Source organism: Paroedura picta, chromosome 10, assembly GCF_049243985.1.
Source record: "Paroedura picta isolate Pp20150507F chromosome 10, Ppicta_v3.0, whole genome shotgun sequence".
Taxonomy (NCBI): Eukaryota; Metazoa; Chordata; class Lepidosauria; order Squamata; family Gekkonidae; genus Paroedura; species Paroedura picta.
The window spans coordinates 81,329,272-81,354,849 of record NC_135378.1 but is presented as its reverse complement, the minus strand read 5'-3'; the positions used below and the strand labels follow the sequence as shown (position 1 = coordinate 81,354,849).

At 46.4% G+C, this 25,578-nt stretch overlaps 1 protein-coding gene across 4 annotated transcripts in view; it reads left to right on the top strand.

Moving 5' to 3' along the window:
- SEPTIN11 (septin 11) overlaps positions 1 to 25,578 on the top strand; it is an 88,092-nt gene that overhangs the window by 14,431 nt on the left and 48,083 nt on the right. For all 4 annotated transcript variants that reach the window (XM_077301109.1, XM_077301111.1, XM_077301108.1 and 1 more), the window contains exon 2: positions 25,256 to 25,370. In XM_077301109.1, coding sequence (XP_077157224.1) covers positions 25,256 to 25,370 — 115 coding nt within the window. The remainder of the gene's footprint in view (positions 1 to 25,255; positions 25,371 to 25,578) is intronic.

The window sequence follows — 25,578 nt, the reverse complement described above, 5'->3', positions numbered from 1 at the left end:
CGCTCTGCACAACCCTATAGAACTATTCTCACAGAGCAGTCCTGTAAGAGTTCTCTCAGCCCCACCTACCAAACAGGGTTTCTGTTGGGGGGAGAGGAAAGGAAGGTGATTGTAAGACCCTTTGAGACTCCTTTGGGTAGAGAAAAGCAGCATAGAAGAACCGACTCTTCTTCTTCGGGCTGTTCCCCCATTGATGGCAACCCCCTCATCCAAAATCCCCATGGCAAACTGGTTTTTCCCAAGCAAATGGTGATTCACATTCTGCACTGGGGGAAATGTCAAATTGCTTGCTTTTAACTGCCTGAACAACTGTTCTTGTGCCTCTTCAGTTTTTCTCTGTTTATGCCTGTAATCTTCCCTCCCCATCCAGTGGCTCTTCCATTCTTGCTGTGGGAAGTGTCCAAACGCTAGTATTTTAATGCTGGCTTTCAACTCTGCATAAATGAGCGCAACAAAGAATTGCATCTTCTTCCAAAGGATGGATCTGATTCCTGAATTTCGGCCCTGCCGAAATCTGGGGCGGTTCCAGTTTTGCATCTTTGACTGGAAACTTTGGGGCAGGGTAACAGTTGAAAGCAGCAATTCAGTCCCGTAGCAGTCCGAAATCCAAAAAATGAAGCTTGAACTGCAAGATGAAACCACCCCCTGAATATCCAATACCTTCCAGGACATGGTGACTGGAGCGCTTTTGTTCATTGTCAGATTCTTCGGCCAAAAGAAGCGGGTGCTGAAACGTGTCAGTAGAAATCCAGATCCGTTTTTGGAAGCTGCATTTCTCCCACCCACTCCTTTGAGCCTCCTTTCTACCCCCATTGAAGAAATGCCACGGAATATTTATTTACAGAAGCTTCCAGCTCCGACAGGCTGCAGGAACCTTGCCACGTATCTATATATTTTACTAAGCAACACTTTAATCCTTGTGTTGTACAATATTGTGACTACCAGCTTAGGAACTAAACCAACTTAAGTCCCATCAAGCCAATTGCAGCTGAACTGTAATTGGGTATTACTCCTTGTATGCTGCCGGCCCTGACTGAGAAGAAATGGATGGACTTGAAGTATTCATGACAGATTTTGGATAAATGTTGGCACCAAGGTTGGGGTAATGGACTTCCTAATGTGATGGACACAAAGTTGCCATGTGCATACGACTATTGGTCTTTCGAGGCCAGTATTGTCTACACCACGGGTGGCCAAGTTGTGGCTCTCCAGATGTCCATGGACCACAATTCCCATGAGCCCCTGCAAGCATCAGCATCATGCTGTCAGGTGCTCATGGGAATTGTAGTCCATGGACATCTGAAGAGCCACAGTGTGGTCACCCCTGGTCTACACAGACTGGTGCCTCAGTTAGAGGTCTTTCCCATTGCCTCCCACTTGACCTTTTTCAACTGGAGATGTCGGAAATTGAACTTGGGACCTTCTGCATGCCAAGCAGGTGCTCTTCCACTGAGCCACAGCCCTTCCTGATGGTACCAGAAGGTACCGAATTGTTCATCTTTTCTGGTGGCTTTCAAAACAAGCTTGGAAAGGCATCTCCACTGGTCCATGCAGGAGGAGGTACGGTGGGTCTTGCAGCTGCCCCCTTTCTCTTTAGCCACCCCTGTTTGGCAACATCTCCTTCCCATCTAGCAAGGCCTTTCCTTTGGAAGGAAAGCTGAGCAGTATATCTTTCTGTGGGGCCTGGATTAGGTCCAGCGAAGGGCCCCTGCTTCCCAGCTCTCAGCAGCCAGGAGAAGAAACAGCAGAGGGTTATCTTTCCATCCTGCTTGGGCCAAGATCTAACTGAGTGCTTGCCTTTACTGTCCAAAGGCATATAAAATTTGCTTTGTGGGCCCATTCTTGGCTGAAACAAAAGGTTAAAGAGTCATGGAGGCTACAGTGGATAGGAAAGGGTGGGGTGTGTGTGTGTGTGTGTGAGGGGACCCGTGGAGAAACAAAGAAGGAAATGAGGAACTGTAGTTCAGTGGCAGAGCATGTGCTTGGCATGCAGAAGGTCCCAGGTTCAGTCCCCAGATAAAACAGTCCTGATTTTGATAACCCAGGTAAGCATTGTGTCCCACCAAGGTTCCTGTCCTCTCCAGGATCCATCCCCAAATCTCTAGGGCAGGGGTAGTCAAACTGTGGCCCCCTATATGTCCATGGACTACAATTCCCAGGAGCCCCTGCCAGCATTCGCTGGCAGGGGGCTCCTGGGAATTGTAGTCCATGGACATCTGGAGGGCCGCAGTTTGACTACCCCTGCTCTAGGAGTTTCTCCACTTGAATCCCCCAATCCCCTGGCTATCCTACCTGGCTTCCTGTATATGTTTGATTCTGCATGCATACAACTCAAGCAGAATGCTGAGAATAATTGCCGTTGGATGGTAGTTACAATAAATTCAGAAGGGGTTCCCTAGTTTGTTTGTTTTTTTAAAAAATGAGAAATGCCAGGAGCAGGCCTCTCCTCATGAATTCCATTCTTCAAAGAGTAATTAAATTATCGCAAATTCTGTGGTTTGTTACGGAGCTAATTGCAAGTATTTGGTACAGTACGTATGTGCCTTTCTGCGTTAGTTGGTTGTGCAGCGTTTCTCCTAATTGAATTTTAAGGAGTGATTTTTAAACACTGAGAAAACCAGATGTTTTCTTCTAAAGCTAGTCAGCCATAAAACCTGAAGAGTAATTCCAAGAGGTCTGAACTTAATCCCCACTTCAAAAGCTGGCTGGTGTTCTTGTTTTGGACAAACCGGGTTAATCTTTCTTGGGCCAAAATGCAGAATCGTCGTTTTATTCTTGGCACTTAATCCATAAATGAGGTGAACAGGTAAAATATCCCTTGCTTCAGATCCTACTGGGATTTACTCGCCTCTCAGTATAGTAGGATTTATTTATTTTAAGTTTAATTTTGACTATGTTTCTCCACTGCCTTCCTCCCTGACGGGGACTCACAACGGTTTTGGGTCATTCCCATTTCCATTTTATCCTCACAACTGCCCTACAAGGTAGGCCAAGCTGAGCACGTATACCTTGTCCAAAGTTGTGGCTAGTAGTAGAAAATCAAAATATGGCCACTGATGCAAATCTTAATCAAAAGGCTATGTTCTTTGCCAAAAGAAGCTCCCTAAATTTGGGGAACTACAAAAATTGGTAGTAGTCCAGTGAAGCAATTAAACATGTGACATAGAAGTCCAAAAATATAACAGTCAAGCGATGTCCGGTAATGATTGGTTTCGACTTGTTAGAGCAGTCTTTCTCAAGTTTTTTACCATTGAGAAACCCCTGAGACATTCTTCAGGCTTTGAGAAACCCCAGAAGTGGCCAGAGCATGCAGAATAGGGTTGGGAAGCAGAGCTGTGGACACGCCCACCTGGGGCCCCTCCCCTTCCCACCCCCCTCCAGGCCCATCATTGGCCATTTTGGGAGAGTGGTGGGGTTGACATGGCTATATATAATCATAAAGGTAAAGGTATCCCCTGTGCAAGCACCGGGTCATGTCTGCCCCTTGGGGTGACGCCCTCTAGCGTTTTCATGGCAGACTCAATACGGGGTGGTTTGCCAGTGCCTTCCCCAGTCATTACCGTTTACCCCCCAGGAAGCTGGGTACTCATTTTACCAACCTTGGAAGGATGGAAGGCTGAGTCAACCTTGAGCCGGCTGCCAGGATCGAACTCCCAACCTCATGGGCAGACAGCTTCAGACAGCATGTCGCTGCCTTACCACTCTGCACCACAAGAGGCTCTTATATAGTCATACCACTCGATAAATGTTTAACAAATTTTAAAAAATACAAAACAAATTAACCCCCACCCGTTCGGGAAACCCTTTTAGGGCCATCAAGAAACCCCAGGGCTTCACAAAACCCTGGTTGAGAATGCCTGGGTTAGAGTCTTCTTCAGGACTGTTACTTTTACCCCGTCAAAGTCTCTTCAAAGTAATCTTTTTTTCTTCGTTTTCTCTGTTCTCCTTTCTTAATTTATGTTCTTAAAATGGGCAGGGCAAGACTGTGTAGCCCCTGATTGCTGTTGTGATGCTTTCTGTGTGCACAGTTCAGAGGGAGAGCTGGTTTCATCCCAGCCGTTGACTGCCCTCTCCTTTTCCATTACGGTCTCTCCTCCCCCCATAAGATTCTCACATCCCGTATTGACCATCAAGACATGTTTTGCTTGATCGCCATATATGTGCAGTGAAGAAAAAAATACCAATTCATGTTGTTGTTAGGTGCGAAGTCGTGACCGACCCATCGCGACCCCATGGACAATGATCCTCTGGGCCTTCCTGTCCTCTACCATTCCCCGGAGTCCATTTAAGTTTGCAAATTCATGTATGACATGGGAAATATGATGTTCAGGGTCAGATCTTGGTTCGACCGAGGTGGCCATTGGGAAGAGCTGGCCCTGCAACCCTCTTTCAGGGGTTTCCTGGCCCACAGATTACATGACTTCAGACTATAAACTCGAGATTCCACTGGTCCTTCTCATTCACAAGCCCAGGGCAAGTGGGAAAGTAGCTTTCTGTTTGGAGGGAGATGTTTGTAAAGGGAGAATTCCAGAATTCCCTAAACCTCTGCCCACAGTCTGAAACGGCATGTCTTCCAGCAGAGTTTCTGTGCGAGGGAGACAAGGGGGTTCAGAAAATCATACACACCCCTTTGTGGACACATCTGTCTCAGGTTTCCCCATGGGAGAGATCGTTTACATTGGCCCAGTTGTGGAAGAGCACAGCTGGGGACCTGCAGCCCCAAGGGATACAGGCTAGGCTGTATTTGAGCCAAGTTCTCTGCAGCGAGCTGCTGACAGCTGACTGGGAGCCGCCTGTGTGGGAATGACTGCTCTAGAGGGGAAAAACACACTCAAGAGGGGCATGGGAACACATGCCAGCCTCCAGGTGGGACCTGGAGATCTCCTGGAATTACGGTGTATCCCCAAACTGCAGACATCAGTTCCTCTTGAGAAACTGGGGGCCTTGAAATGGGGACTCTCTTGCATTGTATGCTGTTGAGGTCCCTGACCTCCCCAGACCTAAATCTTCAAGAGTTTCCCAACCTGGATCTAGCAACTCTACCTCCACGCTCTGCTGGTAGCCAGGCCTAGGGGTGGGTGATACAGGGCTATGAACAGTGATGTTGTGCTTTACCCAAAGGCAGTTTTCCAAAACCCCAAACCGCTTTCAATCAGGTTTATTAGTAACCCCAGGGTTACTCCAGAGCCCTGGATTGGTTAGCAGTTGGTCAGGAGTCAGCGGGACAGAATGGCTTTCTGCTCATCTGTCTGGTCTTTGGTGACCCTGTTGAATTCACACACAGTGGGAAAAGGAATGGGAGGAAAGAACTGAACCTGCTGCCATTGGCTCCTCCCATTTCCCCGTCTCTCGGTCTTCTCAGAGCCCCGGCGGCAAAAAATGGCTGGAGGAACGCAGTTGCAAATAAAGGGATTCTGATAATCTGCTTGGAGCTCTCTCAAAGTTACAAGCGATCTCCAAATCACACGGCTGATTTGTCCTGAGGAGAGCTGCCACTTTGCATGGCGGGCTATGTGATGAATGCTTCCTTGTTTTGCTCAGGCAAGGCACTACACAGAGAAAAAATGAAAGTAGATTCTTATTTAACAAGCATTTTATTTTGTTAGCGACGATGCCATGAGTTTTATTTACTTAAATGCAGCATTCAGCCAGAACCGATTCACAGTCAAGCCATTATTAAAATAGAAAAAGTTAAGGCTGGCATTGCCATGCACACTGTAAACATGTGGTTTCCGGTAGCGTGGCAGAGAGGCGTGGCCAGCTGGCATCACTTCTGGGGTTACTTGAAGCCTGAAGAATATTTCAGGGGTTGATCCACAGTCAAAAGGGTGAAAAGGGCTGCAAGAGGGACATGCCACTGATTTATGTGCTGCTCAAGGATCAGGGAGGCAATGCCTGGTCCTTTGTGAAGGTGTTAGTTGCTTGCTTTTGGCAACAGCAGACAAAAATTCAGTCCTGAGAAGAGCCGGTGTGGTGGTGTGATGGCAGTTTGCCTGGGATCTCAGCAACATAGATTCCCATCTCTGCTCTGACATGGATGCCTGCTGGGACAGTCCCACACTCTCCATCCGTTCTACTTTGCAGGATTGTCGTGAGGATAAAATGGAGAAAGGGGAGAATATTGTGAGCCACTTTGCGTCTCCATTTAGGAGCAAAGAAAAGGGGTAAAATAAGTAAACTGTCTGGCTTGTGCCGAATTCATAGGATTAAAAGTTTGGAAGGGGTTTAGAGCAGTGGATCTCAACCTTCCTAATGCCGCGACCCTTTAATACAGTTCCTCACATTGTGGTGCCCCCAACCATAAAATGATGCAAGTGTTCTTTCACAGAAATTAAACCAAAACTAACCAGTGGTGTGAAGACCCATGGTTCATGATTGTATATAAATTGTTTCTTTTCTGGGATTTCTCACTTCGGTTCTGCCTCTTGTCCCACCATGCTGATTCCGCTCTTTTCCGCTGCTCCAGACAGACAAATTCTCTGTCTTGATCTACCTTGCAAGGCTGTTGTGTAGATGGCACCCCCCCCCCGGCCAAGCAGGGTGATCTAAGGCATGCCTGTCAAATAATCGTCCGACCTCCGTTTTAACATCTCCACGGATAGAGAGCCCAGAACGTTCCTTGGGCAGCCGATTCCACCACTGAACTGGCTGCATTGTTGAAAAGTTTTACTGTGCATTGTTTCATTTCGCTAGCTCTGAATCTGGTTCAGTACATTTGTGGTGTAGACGTGCTTTGCCTTACCACAGACATGCCTTACCGCTGAATCATGGTCTTGAGCTTTTTCAACAGCCCACGGAGCGAAAATTCTTTCCAAACAGAGATTGCAGCTTGCAAACACACACACACACAATGTGTGTAAGGGTCTACACAAAACCCTGGAGGGTGGGGGGAAAGGTTTTTTCCCCCAAAGCAGCTACATCTGAAACAGTTGTTTCCATAAGGGGTAATTCCAGGAAAGTATCCAGCAATATTGTAAGAAGCCAGTAGTTATTTAAAGTAACTGTGGGTGTTCGTTTCACAACCTGCATTGAGTGTAGGCTTCGTAATTGGATTCAGTGTGCAGCTCTTTTGTGTGTTCATTTGGAGGATGCGATCCTTTCTCGCTGCATCCCAGATGGCTTCCCTCCTCCCAAACACAGATCAGAACTTATATTCGGTTCAGTCCTTGCCATAACTGGTGTGGGATTATGGGAGGAAGGGTGGACTGGCAGGTGAGAATAAAATTGAAAAGGGTGCAGATAAAATTGAAAGGGTACAGAGGAGAGCGACGAGGATGATCTGGGGCCAAGGGACCAAGCCCTATGAAGATAGGTTGAGGGACTTGGGAACGTTCAGCCTGGAGAAAAGGAGGTTGAGAGGGGACATGATAGCCAGCCCTCTTTAAGTATTTGAAAGGTTGTCACTTGGAGGAGGACAGGATGCTGTTTCTGTTGGCTGCAGAGGAGAGGACACGCAGTAATGGGTTTAAACTTCAAGTACAACGATATAGGCTAGATATCAGGAAAAAGTTTTTCACAGTCAGAGTAGTTCAGCAGTGGAATAGGCTGCCTAAGGAGGTGGTGAGCTCCCCCTCACTGGCAGTCTTCAAGCAAAGGTTGGATACACACTTTTCTTGGGTGCTTTAGGATGCTTTGGGCTAATCCTGCGTTGAGCAGCGGGTTGGACTAGATGGCCTGTATGGCCCCTTCCAACTCTATGATTCTATGATTCTAATAAACCCTGGTTCATTGTCTGGTCAAGGCAGAAGCTGTGTCCCTCCTAGAACACCTGGCTTGCATGTTCCTCTACAGCAGGGTTAGTCAAACTATGGTCCTCCAGATGTCCATGGACTACAATTCCCATGAGCCCCTGCCAGCAAATGCTGGCAGGGGTTCATGGGAATTGTAGTCCATGGACATCTGGAGGGTCACAGTTTCACTACCCCTGCTCTACAGTATACATCAGGTTTTCGTAACCAGGGTTTCATGAAATCTTTGGGTTTCTTGACAGCCCTGGAAGGGATTCCCAAATGGGTGAGCGTTAATTAATTTTTACTATTTTTTAAAAATCGTTAAATGTTTATCATGTGATAGGACCATATATGGTCATATAGACCCACCCACCCATGCCCAAATGGCCAATGATGGGCCTGAAGGTGGTGGGGAGGGGAGGGGCCCCAGGTGGGCGTGTCCACAACTCTGCTTCCCAAGCATATTATACATGGTCATGCCATTTCTGGGGTTTTTCAAAGCCTGAAAAATGCGTCGGGGTTTCTTACTGGTAAAAAAGTTGAGAACGGTTGATATACATATAGATATACACCATAACCACAGTCACCATTCATAGCAGCAGAGATTTGGCAATAGCATCAGCCTCCAAGCATGTGCGCATTGCATGCAAACTACATGGACTTTTTCAATCTTTGCTGGGCCTGGCCTTCTTATCATGGTGTTCACACTTTCTTTGCGTTTCACACTCTCGGTCTAATCTGCTCACAGGGTTGTTGGGAGGGGAAAATTTGAGATGAGAGCTGTGGGAGCCACGCAAAGCTCCTTGGGAAAAGGCAGGATTAAAAATAGGACCGGGGGCATTACCGCACAACTGTAAAAATAGCGTTACGCTATCCAAATGGCTGATGGGCTGCTGGTTGCTCTCCATTAGATAGTGTTACATAGGTTGGTGAATCCACTTTTGGGCATTCACCAGCTAGCATTTTCAAATGGAGGATGTAGCTGGCTGTTTACTGCCTGGATGCTGCATGTTGGCGATGTCATATGGAGGGGCCGGAATATAACAACAACGAATGGTGAGCATTTCACAGTTTATAACGGGTGCGGAAATCCCCCATGTTTTGAGCTTACACCAGTTCAAATGCCCCACACCAGCCATCGATTTAATGCCTCCATGTAATAGAGACAATGGGGCTCATCTATATGTCCTTTAAGAACAAGAAATAATTACAGCAAAGCCTGAATGTGATGAGTGTCAAAGGCAGACAGCTGAACACCTGGTAGTACACATAAAATATTTTAAAATCCTCCTTTTGTTTTTAGAAGACAAAGTTTGTTTATTCTGGCATAGGCAATCCCTGAGCTTTAGTACAAATTGTTAACAAATGCTTAAATTGTTTCACATGCTGACAACCCTTAATATTGAATTTCACAGGCACACAGTGGGGAGTTGGGGGAACGCCTTGCTACCTGTTGGTAGTGAAATTTGAGCCACTGGCAAGTAAGAAGTCGAAGATAACTTATGGATCCCGTAGGGCAGGGGTAGTCAAACTGCGGCCCTCCAGATGTCCGTGGACTACAATTCCCAGGAACCCCTGCCAGCATTCGCTCATGGGAATTGTAGTCCACAGACATCTGGAGGGCCGCAGTTTGACTACCCCTGCCGTAGGGCCTGCTGTCCGAGGGGCACCGTACTGATTCCAGCTGTAGTAGCGCTGCAGAGAGATTTGGTGGTGTTACGTAGTTTGCTGAAAACCACATGGGACCCTACCCACCCATTCCATAACGTGTGAGCTGGAATTTCCTGGTGTGTATGTAGGGTGGGGCTTCTTCCTAAAGTAATCCACCCAATATGTTCCACCCGTTTCACACTGGACTTACAACCAATATTGGACAAGTTTACGGCAGCTTGTATAGTTCCTAAAAGCAGATGGGGTTTGGGAAATGGCAGTGTTCCCCAGCCCCGCATGACAATCTGCAGCCCCTCAAATGCCCTCTTAATGTCACAGGTACAATCTGTCTCGGCACCTGACAGTCCTAAGGGGAATGTTCCTTCCTATACGTGGAACTTTGATGGCACATTTCTCTCCATCCCATTTTTATCCTGATTTTCTTCCTGCTTGGAGGCTGTGCACAAAGTTCTCTCCTCTCTCTTAACATCACAACAGCCCTGCAAAGTAGGGTGTGCAGAGGGCATCTTGCCCATGGTCAGACAGTATCACAGCAGAACAAGGGTTTGAACCCAGGTCTTCCAAGTGCAAGATGGAGAGGCTGATTCTGTGAAGGCTCAAGGGGGTGGCAGGTGACAGTGGATGAGTGATAGGGTTGTGAGTGTCCTGCATAGTGCAGGGGGCTGGACTAGATGACCCAGGAGGTCCCTTCCAACTCTTACACATCAGTTTTACTACCTGATCCTTTTAAACTGGAGATCCCAGAGATTGACCTTGGACCTTCCGCATGCCAAGCAGGTACTCTAATGCTGAGTCACGACCCCTCCCAGTATTTCAGTAGAACACCAAAGCATTATTGTGGGCTGTGTCACTTGTGACCATAAAGAGAATTTAGAAAAACCTGCAATGAGAAATCTAGAAAATCAGGAGACCAGGTTCTGGGCCACGCCCCTTCCTTCAGCTAGACATCTAGTACAGCAAAAAGTAGTTTTCAATGGAGGGGAACCTTCAGAGCTATACACCTACAGTCTGAACTGTACAACCTTCTCTTCCTCTTCATACTGCTGCACATATAAAGCAGGTGCAATTAGAGAAGTATTCCATTTTCCTTTGCTGCAGGTGTTTAATTATTGGGTTCATTATAGTTCTCGTATGAGAATTCAGCACCCCGGCGTCTCCTGGGTTTCACATGCAGCGGCTCTCAGAGACTTGTTTATGGTTTCAAATATCAAATTTGAAATTTAGAGTCATCTAATCAAAGACACCATTCCCCCCTTTGGGAGAACTGTGGGAATTTTCCCCAACACATTCTTCTCTCTGTCCGCCTACAAAAAAAGAGAATGTTTTGTGGTTTCCTTATTTTGTTCCATCGAGGCTGGTCGAGTTCCAGAATGCTTAAGCATCTATTAATGCAGGAATATGTGGGACGGATCCTATCAAATGGCCTTGTGGGTAGATCTTGTTTCCACCTCCTCCTGCAGCCACTTAGGTATTTCATTAAAGTATTTATGATGATGACTCCCTTTCGGATGTGAGCTAACTACAGCCGGGGGAACGCCAATGCACAGCTAATTATATATAAATTTCCCCCTCTCTTTGCATTTTGGGTGGAAACCCATGATTTAGTGCCCATTGAAAGATTTCGGCTATGGCTCATAGATCATTCCTGTCTGTAACGGCACGTCACTGTAATTACGGCTGCGTTTCAAAAATAAATAGCAGCCTTTTAAAAAATTACGGAATAAAACCCCAGACCACTTAATACAGGGCCCAAGTGGCAAGTGCGTTTTCTGTACCTCCCGTTGATTTATGCAGACAGAAGTTACCCAGCAAATGTGCCAATTGCCGAAAGTAAATGTCAGTTTCAGATTTGAGCTGTGGTATACAGAAACCAGTGGTGATCCATAGAAAGCCTGTCTTTCAATAGTCTCTTCTGGGACTGGTACATTTCTCCGAGTTTCCTTAAGTCCCTTACAGTACATTCCTAAGAATTCTTTCCCGGGAGTAAATCTCGCTGAATAGACTTGAGTAGACCTTCTTAAAATGGATGGATTAGCCTCATTCCTTCATTCATTCATTCATTCAATGTATATTCTGCCCACCCCTGAGGCTCAGTGCGGTTTACATTGAACTGGAGAAAAAACACTACAAATAACATGATAAATTTAACAATAGCGATACAGTCATAACAGGAGAACAATAAGATGATCTGGGGCCAAGGGACCAAGCCCTATGAAGATAGGTTGAGGGACTTGGGAATGTTCAGCCTGGAGAAAAGGAGGTTGAGAGGGGACATGATAGCCCTCTTTAGGTATTTGAAAGGTTGTCACTTGGAGGAGGGCAGGATGCTGTTTCAGTTGGCTGCAGAGGAGAGGACACGCAGTAATGGGTTTAAACTTCAAGTACAACGATATAGGCTAGATATCAGGAAAAGCTTTTTCACAGTCAGATTAGTTCAGCAGTGGAATAGGCTGCCTAAGGAGGTGGTGAGCTCCCCCTCACTGGCAGTCTTCAAGCAAAGGTTGGATACACACTTTTCTTGGATGCTTTAGGATGCTTAGGGCTGATCCTGTGTAGAGCAGGGGGCTGGACTAGATGGCCTGCATGGCCCCTTCCAACTCTATGGTACTATAATGGAACAAACATGGTGAGAACGTCCATTTAACTGTAACCTACTGACGGATCTGTGGTATGGACATGTCGGTGGTGGTTTTCATGGGGGGGGGGAGGCCTCAGGGGTCGATGGGAAGTGATTGGATTCAGGTCAACCTCAACCAAAAGCGTGGCGGAAGAGCTCCCTTTTGCAGGCCCTGCGGAACTGCTTAAGCTTCAAAAGCAAATTATTCCTTAAAACAAATGGGTGCAATTATTTTTGCCGTGTGTGTGCATACGACGTACAGATACATAATTGCAGCTGTCAAGTTACAGCCAATTTATGGCAGCCCCCCAGGGTTTTCAATTCAAGGGATGTTCAGAGGTGGTTTTCCTTTGCCTGCCTCTGGGTAATAACCTCCATCTTCCTTGGTGGTCTCCCATTCAAATACCGACCAGGGTTGATCCTGCTTAGCTGCAAGATCTGATGAGATCAGTTTAATTTGGACTATCCAGGTCAGAGCAGATGGATGAATGGGTGGAAAATAGCCAAGTGTGTGAATTTCAGTTACAGGCTGAAGTGGGCAGCTGTGTAGCTGAAGGGTGCCGGTACACAAAAGTTTATACCCAGAATTAAACTTTGTTGTTCTGAAAGGTGCCACTGGACTCAAACTTTGTTCTGATTGCAGGGATGTCCTCTGACCATTGCTGTATTTGTTGATTTATAGCTCTGGTTTCTTCTGCTTTAAATAGCCACTCACCTGGGCTGAACACGGATCGTTTCTTGGTGATCAGGAAAGGCATCTTGTGCAAACTGGAGCCATCTTTAAATTGCTGGTGATACTGCCAGTTCCTTAATAACATTTTTATTCATTTTCAACATATTAACACCCCCTCCCCCATGCACACACACCCATGCACCATAGCCAACAGTAGGTTCTCTCCAGTCTCCTATTCAGGACACCCACCCAAAACAGCCTTCCTCAATTTTTTTGATCATTGAGAAACTCTTAAAACATTCTTTAAGCTTTGCAAAACTGCAGAAGTGGAGCAATCATGCTGGGGAAGCAGAGCTGTGGACACGCCCACCTGTAGCCCCTCCCCTTTCCACCCCCTCCAGGCCCATTATTGGCCATCTGGGGAGGAGAGGGTGGGTCAACATGACCATATATGGTCATATCACCTGATAAGTGTTTAGCAAATTTTAAAATATATTAAAAATTAATTAACTGCCACCCATTCGGGAAACCCTTCCAGGGCCTTCAAGAGACACCAGGATAAGCCGTGACTTCTTCGGGTAGTAAAAAGTTCCACAAAACCCAGGTTGAGAAAGCCTGGCCTGGCACTGAACTATGCCCTTCAGTGGCTTTTGCAATTAACTTTTTTCCCCCAGGTGAGTACCTGTGTTGACCTGGAGTGATAGAACAAAGTTTGGGTCCAGTGGTACCATAAAGTTTAATTCTGGATATATGCTGTTATGTGTATGCACACTTCTTCAGAGTTATTGCTTTATGTACAGGGATGCTTATCAATAAAACCCAACTTGGTGTAGTGGTTAGGACTGTGGACCTCTAATCTGGTGAGCTGGGTTTGATTCCGTTTCCCCCCCCCCCAGCACACATTTATTTATTTGTTTGTTTATTTACTTACTTAACTAGATTTTTATATTCCCCTCCCATATGGCCCAGGGTGATTTAAATGGAAACATTGTGGGATACATAGAACATGATACATTAATGACAGTAACAACAATATATCAATGACAATTCCAACAGTAAATATAAGTTTACCATAATTAACTCAATAAACAATTTCAATAGAACAACTTTAACAGAGCCCCTAGGGAGGTCAGAACCAGCTGGCTGACCTTGGGCTGGCCACAGCACTAACAAAGCTGTTCTGATACAGTAATATTAGCCTCGCCCACTTCACAGGGTAGGGTGCCAGTTGTGGGGAGAGGAAAGGGAAGGCGACTGTAAACCCCTTTGAGACTCCTTCGGGTAGAGAAAAGCGGCATATAAGAACCAACTCTTCTTCTTCAGTAATATTAGGGCTCTCTCAGCCTCACCCACCTCACAGGGTGTCTGTTATGGGGAGAGGAAAGGGAAGGCAAATGGAAGCCACTTTGAGACTCCTTCAGGTAGAGAAAAGCGGCATATAAGAACCAACTCCTCCCCCCCCCTTGTACCTGTAATCTGGTAGCCTGGGTATGAGATTCCATATTTGTCACAAAAAATTAGCATCCAGATGTCTTTTTTTTATTCAAATGCAGGGTGCCCCCCCCCCAACCTTCAGGATAGGCAGATGCGCATTTGCAAAAGCAGAAGAAGGAGCTGATAAAATCTCAGAATTCAGAGGAGAGCAGGTTTTCTTGCTCTCAGCCAGTAGTTTAGATATGACTCCCATCTCTCTGATGTTGATCTACAAGGTTCTGACACAAGACTGACAGCTGGACAGAAAGCAAAACTGGTCTGAGCACTCTGGAGCCTTAAAGGGAAAATTGATTTGCAGAAATAGTTCTTCGTGGTATGCTTTGAGAAAGGAAGGCCTGGGGTGGAAATTAGAGGGGGATGACAACATTTTCTCCCCCCCCCCCACCCATACTGGGGGAAAAAAACTTTCTACAAAGACATTTAAGTTTTGGAATGAGGGAAATGCTTTTTAAAAGAAAGCTTTAATCACCCAAATTGTGAATTGCTAAAGTTTTTATAAAAGATAATCTACGGCATTAGAGGATGACAATTCCTACGTAGGCTATATAAATGTACAATGTTTTTAAGAGCAAGAGTCCGGTAGTACCGTAAAGATTAATTCAATTTGTGACAGGATATTAGCTCACTTCTTCAGATACGATATAATTTTTCAAGGATACACTTTCTGTTTATATTTTGTCCTTCGTTAATATGCTGTAACATAGGTAGTGATGCTAATACCATTTCAGTTGCAGGGGTGGCTGAACTGCAGCTCTCCAGATGTCCATGGACTACAATTCCCATGAGCCCCTGCCAGCGAACACTGGCAGGGGCTCATGGGAATTGTAGTCCATGGACATCTGGAGAGTCACTGTTTGACCACCCCTGAATACTCCTTAATTATGTATCCAAGTACTCTGCTGGTGCTGCTTTGGCTGTCTTTTTAACGCCTTGGGACTGTGCAGGATTCCAGTTCACCCCGGCTTCGGACTTTGAGGAGAAGGACTAATTTGGCGTTTCCACCAGATGTCCCTGGAAAAAGGACTGATTTTCTCCATGGCTCATGTTCAGTGTGGCTGTTCCGCAGTGGCACTTCAAGGATTGTTTTCGATAGGGCTTTGCCTTTAGAAATTCTCCATGGCTGTCACATTCTGCCTCTCTCGCTCTCTCTCTCTCTCTCTCTCTCTCTCTCCTTCTCCTCCTCCCCTTCCTTTCTGCGAACTTCACAAGTGTCGCTGGAATGCATGCACACCGTTCTTATCTTCCACCCACCCCACCAGGAAAAGACACATTCACACACACACACACACACACACACGCACACAAATGTCAGCATTCTGCTGGTTAGCCGTATGTGACGTGAGAACTCCTCTGAGTTAGTCACCTCTCCTCCAAATGTTAGTGGTTTGGGAGAGGGGGAAAAAAATGTTAAGGAAGGGAAATGGCTTTTTATGTCATTTCTTGGCAGGAGCGGGGCTGTGGCTGCTTGGAGTTTGCACTGACCTTCTAGCCCAAACAGTTTGCCTGGAAGAGAAATATTTGGTCTCGCTGCCCAAAGCGAGGCTGAATTGTCACTTTCAGTTGCAGTTCTCCGGAAACGCAGTGGGGTGGGTGGGGAGACAGGCACCGCAGGCAAGGGTGAATAAAAGGCCTTCTCTTCCCCCCTCCACCACCCTGAATCCTGGTGGGGGGACATAACCTATGGCACCCTCCCTTCCTTTCTCTCTAGAAAATCTGTGATCCACCAAGACTATCTACACCAGGGGTAGTCAAATTGTGGCGTTTGCTGGCAGGGGCTCATGGGAATTGTAGTCCATGGACATCTGGAGGGCCGCAGTTTGACTACCCCTGGTGTAGAGAGACTTTGTCACCAAGTAACTTCTCTGTGCTCAGCTGTGGCTGCGAGGTAGAGCATCTGCTTAGCATGTGGAAGGTCCCGGGTTCAATCCCCAGCATCTCCAGTTGAACAAACAGGCAAGAAGGTCATGGCCAGCCAGACTGTGACTCCCTGCATGTCCATGGACTACAGTTAACATGAGCCCCTGCCAGCATGACGATCTGGAGAGCCACAGTTTGGCCACCCCTGTGGTACGTGATCTGAAAGTCTTCTGCCTGAGACCTTGGAAAGCCCCTGTGAGTCTGAGTTGACCAAATTGACACTGATTGACCTTGGGGCTGAGCAGTAGAAGGCAGCGTCATGCGTCCTTCCTTGGAATTCTTCAAATTGTTCAGCACTTCCTGCTTTCCTTTCTCTTCTTTTTCAGACTGAAAGTGAAAAAATGGGAACATGAAAGGGCTGTTCATTTCATTTTTGTGGGTCTTTATACAATCATAGAGTTGGAAGGGGTCCAGGCAGGCCATCTAGTCCAGCCCCCTGCCCAATGCAGGATCAGCCTAAAGCAGGAGTTGTCAAACTGCGGCCCTCCAGATGTCCACGGACTACAATTCCCACAAGCCCCTGCCAGTATTCGCTGGCAGGGGCTCGTGGGAATTGTAGTCCGTGGACATCTGGAGGGCCGCAGTTTGACTACCCCTGGCCTAAAGCATCCAGGATAAGAGTCTGTCCAGCCACTGCTTTTATATAGAATCATAGAGCTGGAAGAGGCCAGACAGGCCAACCCCCTGCTCAGTGCAGGATCAGCCTAAGCATCCAGGATAAGAGTCTGTCCAGCCACTGCTTATATATAGAACCATAGAGCTGGAAGGGGCCACACAGGCCATCTAGTCCAACCCCCCTCTTCAATGCAGAATCGGCCTTTCCAACATGCTGGTTTGACTTGGGAGCACTTAACTGCACAAGCTCTTGTGACTGCAGCACAAACCCAGACCAGTTTTTCTTCTTGGCCATGCGCGTCACCTAAAATTGTGCTCTCCCTTCAGAAGTGTAAGCAGCAATGCACACTGGAATCGTGATTGTGTACCACGCCAGAGTTTAGCCTAACTGCAGGCGGGTTGCTGAATCAGCAGTGGCCATAGGTAATTAGTTGATGTATACATATGCTAAGCTCTTGCTGCACGTCGTTAGTTTAGATTAATTTGCAAAATTTTTATATTTGCTTATAAAATGTACATTCCCACTTTGTGCTCACACAAAAGGCCACCAAGGCACGACTCACTGAACTGAACGGCAGCTTGCAAAGCTAAACCACTGCTCGTATTCCAGGGGGCAGCCATGTTGGTCTGAAGCAGCAGAATAAATTTAGCGTTCGGTCACACTTTTAAGAACAGCGAAGTTTTATTTAAGCTGTGAGCTTTCGTGTTCACGAACACCTCCCCAGATACAATGTTATGGAATGGAAGTGATCAGTTAATACTTATAGGCAAAGGATGATGGTAAATTTACATACAGTTTAATGAAAAATGGACATGGTCTCAGCTAATTGCTGTCAGCAATTGATTATATATTTGCTCATTGTTCTCTTAACGTGGACATCCATTATCGTACACAAAATGTTTCCCATGCAAGTAAATACCATCAAAGCCAAATTGCTATTTTTTTTCCTGTTTATCTCTGGAATTCATAGAATTATAGAGTTGGAGGGGACCTCCTAGGTCATCTAGTCCAGGGGTAGTCAACCTGTGGTCCTCTAGATGTCCATGGGCTACAATTCCCATGAGCCCCTGCCAGCAAATGCTGCCAGGGGCTCATGGGAATTGTAGTCCATGGACATCTGGAGGACCACAGGTTGACTACCCCTGCTTTACAGGATAAAAACAACAACCAAATGTCCGCAGTATCCCTGGTGGAAATGGAACATTTTCCTGAAAACTTCTCAACCACGCCAAGCCCAGCTCCTTCAGAGGCTGTCATATCATAGCCAGAACGTTTCTCTGTTACAGTCGGAGGGGCAGCCGTCCACGCATTCCAGGTTTACTGGTTCGGTTCCCACCAGCTGCAGTTGGCTCCCAAAGCCACTTTTGCCGAGCAAATGACCGTAACAGGTTTTCCTTGAGCCGGGCGGGATCTTAGAAAGAAGAATGAGCTTACCCATTTTTATTGTGCTTGGCAAGGGAAAGTTGTGGAGGGAAAGGAAAGACTTCAATCCAATGCGTTCGCTTTCGGTTTAGTTTCAGCTGTTGCGCTTACTGTCTGGCTCCGTACGTGTTGTCTATGTGGCATCTCTTAAAAGGAGCACAGTTGGAGAGGGAGCCAGGAAAAGAAGTATAGCTTGGGAAGTGTGTAAGGCCAACAAGAAGAACATTGGGGAGGGGAACAGAAGGATGCAACCGAGCAGGAAAATAAATTTAAAGGGGGAGGGGGGTCATGCAAAACTTAACATGCCAGTTTTATTTTTGGTCTTGGTTGCTGGCCTGCCCCTGTCGTTGCTGTTGTGTCTCTCCTGTTGCTACCAACCCTCGCTGGAGTTCTGGCCGTGCTAGTGGACCTTAGTTATCATAGAGGAGAGGTCCCCAAGGTGGTGCCCATGTGCGCCATAGTGCGTTTTGACACCTTTCTTGGTGCCCGAGAAGTTTTTTTAGAAAGTGAGCAAGGCCAAATGGGGCTTTCGCCCAGCAACATTTTTTACTGACTGTTGAGAATTTGATCCACGGTGCAGATTTAACGTCAGCCTGGCAGGATCTGCCACCGTACCACAAGTGTGTTCGCTTGTGTGGGTGAAAGTTAGCTGAGGCAGCCATTTTCTGCCTGGCTCCTCCTCCCGCAGCAGCCATTTTGTGGCCATGTCTCCCACTCTGTGTCAGAATTCCAAATTGGCTTTTAGGCTCAAAAAGCCACAAAATGGCTGCTGCAGGAGGAGGGGCCAGTCACAAAATGGCTGCCTCAGCTTACTTGCACTCACACGGTGAAGAACCTTGTAGTATGGTGGCAGCTGCTACCAAACTGGCACTTTAAAAGATCTTTGTGGTGTAGAGAATGGAAATATCTTGAGAATTCCATACTGCTGTCTAGATCCCTTGGGGTGGCAAGATTTCCCTCCACAGAAGCATTGCTCTCTCTCGGCTTGCTCTTCTCTATGTGAAGCCTTTCTCACCTTTACGCTGCTTTCTAACATCTTACCTTGGGCAGAAAAGAATCCAGCCTCTTCCATTTCCTGTTTGCTCCATTAGCTTGAGCTTCCTGACTTGGGACACGGTAACCTAGATGCTATCAGGAATTGATAGATATTCATTCCTGCCTCAGTTGGCTGCCAGCAGTAGAAAGCCTGTGGGAATAATCTGAATTTTTTAAAAAAGAATATTGCTTCTGGAAGTTGCCCAGATTCTGGCTTCGGCAAACTTGGAAGGGAAGTGAGCCTTAGGAAACGTGCAAGAAAAGGGGCAATCAAAATGATTGAGGGGATGGAACGCTCGCCTTATGAAGAAAGGTAAAAGAATCCAGGGCTGTTCTGCTTTAAGAAATGACAACTCAAGAATGATTATGCACGGGATTGAGAAGGTAGGGAAAGAAGTCCTTTTCTCCCTAGCTCACAAGCCAAGAATTCGTGAGCAGTCAAGGAAATTGAGGAGCAGTTGGTTTAGAACTGATAAAAGGACGAACTTCTGCACCCAAAGAGCTGGAGAGCCAGTTTGGTGTCATGGTTAGGATTGCGGACTTCTAATCTGGCGAGCCGGGTTTGATTCCTCACTCCCCCACATGCAACCAGCTGGGTGACCTTGGGCTGACACAGCACTGATAAAGCTGTTCTGACTGAGCAGTAATATCAGGGCTCTCTCAGCCTCAACCACCTCACAGGGTGTCTGTTGTGGGGAGAGGAAAGGGAAGGCGACTGTAAGCTGCTTTGAGACTCCTTCAGGTAGAGAAAAGCGGCATATAAGAACCAACTCTTCTTCTAATGAACATGTGGAATTAACACTGCCGCAGGAAGTGGTTGGTGGCGGCTACAGGAATAGACAGCTTCAAGTGGGGATTGGATGAACATACAGAGCTAGAGGTCCATGCGTGGTGATTAGCCACAAGAGACAACTGGAACACTATGTCTGTGGCAGTTACAGATTCCCAACTAGGGGTCTGTGGACTCCTGGTTGTCTGTGAGAGTCTGAAGGAGCTTTGGTGGCTTGGTATGGGGGTGCTGTCTAGGCTATCTTCTCAGCTCCTACTCTTCTTTCTGGACTAAATGAGGCAGAGCTGCCATAGTAGTAGTGTATGCAGGAAGGACGGAGCGAAAGAAGGGCTAAGGGTGTGCATAATGATGTCACTTCCGGGGGTGTGGCCAGCTGATATCACTTCTGAGGCTCCTCAGATTATTTCAGGGGCTCCTCCATGGTCAAAAGGTTGAAAAAGGCTGCTCTGTATCCTTGGTACTTGGGGACCAAAACGCTTCTAGAGTTCTGGCCCCACTGGGGGTTCTCCTGATGGCCCCTGAACTTTGGCCACTGTGTGACCCAGAGTGTTGGACTGGAGGGGCCATTGGCCTGATCCAATATGGCTTCTCTTTTGTACTTATGAGTTTTGCCACTGAGCTGCAAGCCCTTTCCGCTTGTCTTTGTTGTCTTGATGGAGTCCTGATGGTGCACAAGTCGTGGCGGTTCACCTATGGCGAGTCACGGTTCGCTTTCAGGTGAGCAAGCAGGGAAAGCTATTGTAAACTGGAAGCCATAAAACTCCTCTGTCTCAAGCTTCCAAAGCTTGCCATAAATGCAATGCTACACACACTTAAATGGAGAGTAAGCCCCACTGAATCTGAAAAGGCTTGCTTTTTGGGTACGCCGGCATAGATTTGGGCTGCAATAATGTATATGTGGGCTGAAACAAGCATGTGGACAAGTCACTGATTTGCAAGGCCAGCGAAAAAAGCACATTCCTGGTCTGCTCTAAAGGTCACAGTGGACCAAGGAAGGCCGGGCGGAGAATGTTAGACTGGAAACGCAACATTAACATTTTGGTGAGCTTGCTAACAAGATTTGGAGTTGTTGTCTGTTGCTTAGAATAGATGTGCCTTAGAGCCCCGAGCGTGAATTGTTTCTCTAATTATACATGTTGAGAATAGTCACATTTATTGCTTTCTTGGCGTGGTTTGACTCTTAAATTGCAGGTGATTCTTGGAATGAGTCTCTCTCTCTCTCTTTCTCGCTCTCTCTCTCTCTCTCTCTCTCTCTCTGTCTCTGAGCTGGAGGGATTCTCTGCCCTGGTCTCCCATCCCCAGGGCCTGCTGAAGGACAGCGGATGACTTTTGGGTACAGTGGTGCCATGTCAATTTATTAGCTCCGGTTAGCACAGCCTGGGTTGGTTTATAAATAGCAACCCACAAAGCAGGGATGATCATTCCAGAAGTGGCTGCCAGTCATACGGGGGAAACCTTCCTTTTGGAATGCTGCAGAAGGAGATATTTGTTCCCAGGGATGCTCTTGTTTTTACTCTCTTCTTTTGTTTCCCTTTTCTGTTTTCGCACAGCCTGTGTTCTTTGAGCAAGGCAGGAGAGGCACGCCCTGCGGAACACAATTTAGAAAATATGTAATACTGGTATATATATTAATCAAGTTAAAAACCCAAGGCTTTGAGCATAGCCTCAATCAGATCAATACATACATATATACATACATACATACTAATGCCTCCACTGACCAGACACGATTCGGCGTTACCGCCGTTATCAATGGTCAGGCATCAAATAAAACCAGCATATGTAAAATATGCAATAAATTCAATGGTTGTTATAGCCAGTTGGCTTCTTTACATAAAAAATATATTCAACACACTCTGGACTTAATAGTCAGTTCTGTGGACCAGAAGGCCAGATAAAAGTATTTCAGAAACAGTCCCTGGTCAAGGCAAACCCTTTCAGTGTCCAGTAAGTGTCTCGTAATCAGGAGCCAACCTTGATCCAGAGTAGCAGGGGTAGTCAACCTGTGGTCCTCCAGATGTCCATGGACTACAATTCCCATGAGCCCCTGCCAGCATGAGATTTGTCACGGTGGTCATTTGTTTGAAGTAATCAGTCGAGAAATAGGTCCCCCTTTTTTGCTTTTCAAAATACGGTAACCCTGCATCACTACGATCCATGTCGTGGGGCTGGGAAATACCGTTTGTGACTGGAATGCCAGAGACCGGCTGAGAAATATTAAGCAGAATAGAGCCATTTTTTTGTGTGTGAAAGGAAGGGGAGGAGGGAGAGCACATTCTTGGCATGTGAAAGGTCTAGTTTCAGTCCCTGGTGTCTCACCGTTCCAGGATCTGGGGGAACAAATTTACAGTCCAGCGGCACCTTTACGACCAACAAAGTTTTATTCAAGCGATGAGCTTCCATTTGCATGCACATTTTTAATTTACCCTCATGCTTGCCTATAAGTACGAACTGATTACTTCCCTTCCATCTAGGGGTGAGCGGTTCGGCACGGTTCGGCCGTCTCGGCAATCAAGAAAGCCCTGGCCACCTCGGACCGAACCGTGCCGAACCGCTCACCCCTAATTCCATCATATTGTATCTGATGAAGTAGGCCTGCACACAGAAGCTCATACCTTGAATAAAACTTTATTGGTCCTAAAGGTGGTAAAGGGCAAGGTATCCCCTGTGCAAGCACCGAGTCATATGTGACCCTTGGAGTGATGCCCTCTAGCGTTTTCATGGCAGACTCAATACGGGGTGGTTTGCCATTCCCTTCCCCAGTCATTATTGTTTTACCCCCCAGCAAAATGGGTCCTCATTTTACCAACCTCGGAAGGATGGGAGGCTGAGTCAACCTTGAGCCAGCTGCTGGGATCGAACTCCCAGCCTCATGAGCAGAGCTTTCAGACAGCATGTCGCTGCCTTACCACCCTGGTGCTACGGGACTCTAAATTTGTTCCGCTGCTTTGGACCAACACGGCAACCCACTTGAAAGGACCTGGGAAAGGCCTCTGATATTGCCAGGGGGATACATATAATATTCACTGTAGGTCTCAGCATCCATCTAAAACCCAGGAGCGCCAGTAGAAGATGCTGATGGGCCCAATTTACATTATAAAGCTTTGTACATTCACTGTAGAACTGCCTTTTTTGGGGAAAAAATACTCTTGTCAGGCAGCCCTGTGGATCTAAAGTGAAAGATTTCCTGTTGATAAATCCGCTCCCTTTCAACGAAATGCTTGCCAAGCGATGAAAAGAAAACCAGCTTGCATTTTCCCTTGACTTCAACAGAAGTACCTTTTGAAAACTGGGAAAGAGTCCATTTCTGAAGCCCTTTACACTCCATATGTCATTTATACAGACAGAAATGTTGCAGTGCGGGAAGAAAATATAAGAATAAAACTTGTAGATAGATTCTTTGGTAGATTGATCGCAAGTGTACAAAACTAACTTTGGCTGTTGTCCTATCTTGGGAAGGCAGTATAGAAATTTTAATAATAATAATAATAATAATAATTCTGATTTGGTGAAGAAGTAACTGTTGCCTGTCTTCTAACTCCTAACTATGAGATCTGTAGTCCATAATGCATGTTCTCCTGTTTCCTCTTCTCTGCCATGACATTTCGACCTCCCATTTCATTTCTAAAATTGAAGCAAAATTGGGGGAGGGGGAGAATGCAATCTGCATATTAGAAATACGGAGCCCATGTGTGCAGGTTTTGGTGCTTGGACACAATGTCGTACAAAGTCAGTGAGATTCTGTACGTGTTGAAAGCCAGTGTGGTGGTGTGGTTAAAGAGCTGCAGATTCTAATGTGGAGAACTGAGTTTGATTCCCCACTCTTTTACTTGCAGCCAGCTGGGTGGCCTTGGGCTAGTCTCACTTAGAGCTTTCGCATAGAGCAGTTCTCTTAGAATTCTCTCAGCCCTGCACCTACCTCATAGGCTTCTGTTGGGAGGAGAGGAAGGGAAAGGTGTTTGTAAGACGCTTTTGGACTCCTTCAGTAGGTGAAAAGTGGGATATAAAAAACCCAGCTCTTCTTTTGTTAAGAGTTCCCCACTCCTTTCATTGGCAGAATTAACTATGGTACATTTCATCTGCAATGCTGCTTTTTGCAGAAGCGGTAGCAAAATGGTTAATGACTCACTTTTGTCACCAGAAATGAGATTTTTATTGGGGGAATGGATAGTGTTTCAAATTGTTTTTTCCGCCCTATGTCTTCTTTGTATTGTGATTACTGGATCTGTGTGGTTTTATGTCTGGGGTTTTATTGGGGATTTTATTCAGACTATTGTAACCTGCCACGAGCCACTTGGGAGTGGCGAATAATACATTGAAATAATAGTAATAGTAATAATAGTAATAGTAATAATATGCAGCTGTAGAGGTGCTTATAGGATTTAGCCAGCCTATCACTGGTATGGAACAGATCAAAAATGCCATGGACAAAGTTATCACAAATGCTATAGACAAACCCTGTATTAAGGGGTTGGACTAGATGGCCTCTATGGACCCAACCAGCTCAATGATTCTAGGATCCTAGTGCTGCCTGTGCTGCCTAATTCTCCCAGTCATCATTGGGAGCTCCAGCAACATCAGCTTCAGCAGGCACAACACTACCTGATATCCTCATGATAGCTAGGAGTTCTGGAAGAGTTCTGCACGTGTGGGGTTGTAACCTGTGTGCATATGAGTGATCGCTTACATGCGATTGTCTTGCTTTATCCCATTTCCAGAACAGGAAAGTAGTGATGTGTGAAATCGGAGTTCTTTGAAGAGAAGTCAGGAAGCATTTTGTCAGTTGGGCTGCTACAAATATATATTAGTCCTGTGTAGACTTGCAACCTGTGTGCACATGCATGATTGCTTACGTGTAACTATGTGCACACACGTGATTGCTTACATTGCTTACATGCAACTGTCTTGATTTTACCTACTTCTTATAGCAGTAGAAAAGAACAAGAGTCCAGAGCATCCTCAAGACTCATTAAATTTGTGGCTGTGGAGGAGCTTTTATGAGTCGAGCTGTGACTCACGACAGCTCCTCCCCTGTCACAAATTCTGTGAGTCTTCAGGCTGCTTCTGCTACGACATCCTAGCTGTATCTGAAGAAGTGAGCAGTGACTCACGAAAGCTCACCCCTTGCCACAAATTGCGTGAGTCTTTAAGGTGACACTGGTCTCTTGTTCATTTCTGGTGCTACAGGCAGATTGATGAGGCTACCCATCTTGAACTGATTCCTGTAAGTACATAACAATGAAAATAATGACCTGAAAACCCTTGACTTTATCCCTCTTTGGCCTTTCAGAACGATGACCTCCGAAACCTGGCCCTGTCGGGCCATGTTGGTTTTGACAGCCTTCCCGACCAGCTGGTCAACAAGTCCACCTCGCAGGGCTTCTGCTTCAACATCCTTTGTGTGGGTAAGTGAGGTTACTGGGCCGCCGTTCAAAGGGATTTTCTGAATTCTTTCCGACTGCAACCTGCAGGGCGAGGGATATAAAATTCCCCCCTCTAGGTACCGACTTGGATAAGTGTTGATAAGAATATTTTAATAGAAAACAGTCAGCCTTTTGGGTGTTTTTGAGTTGGTGGGTGGGGGGGGAAGCAAAATTATTTTCTGTATTTTAA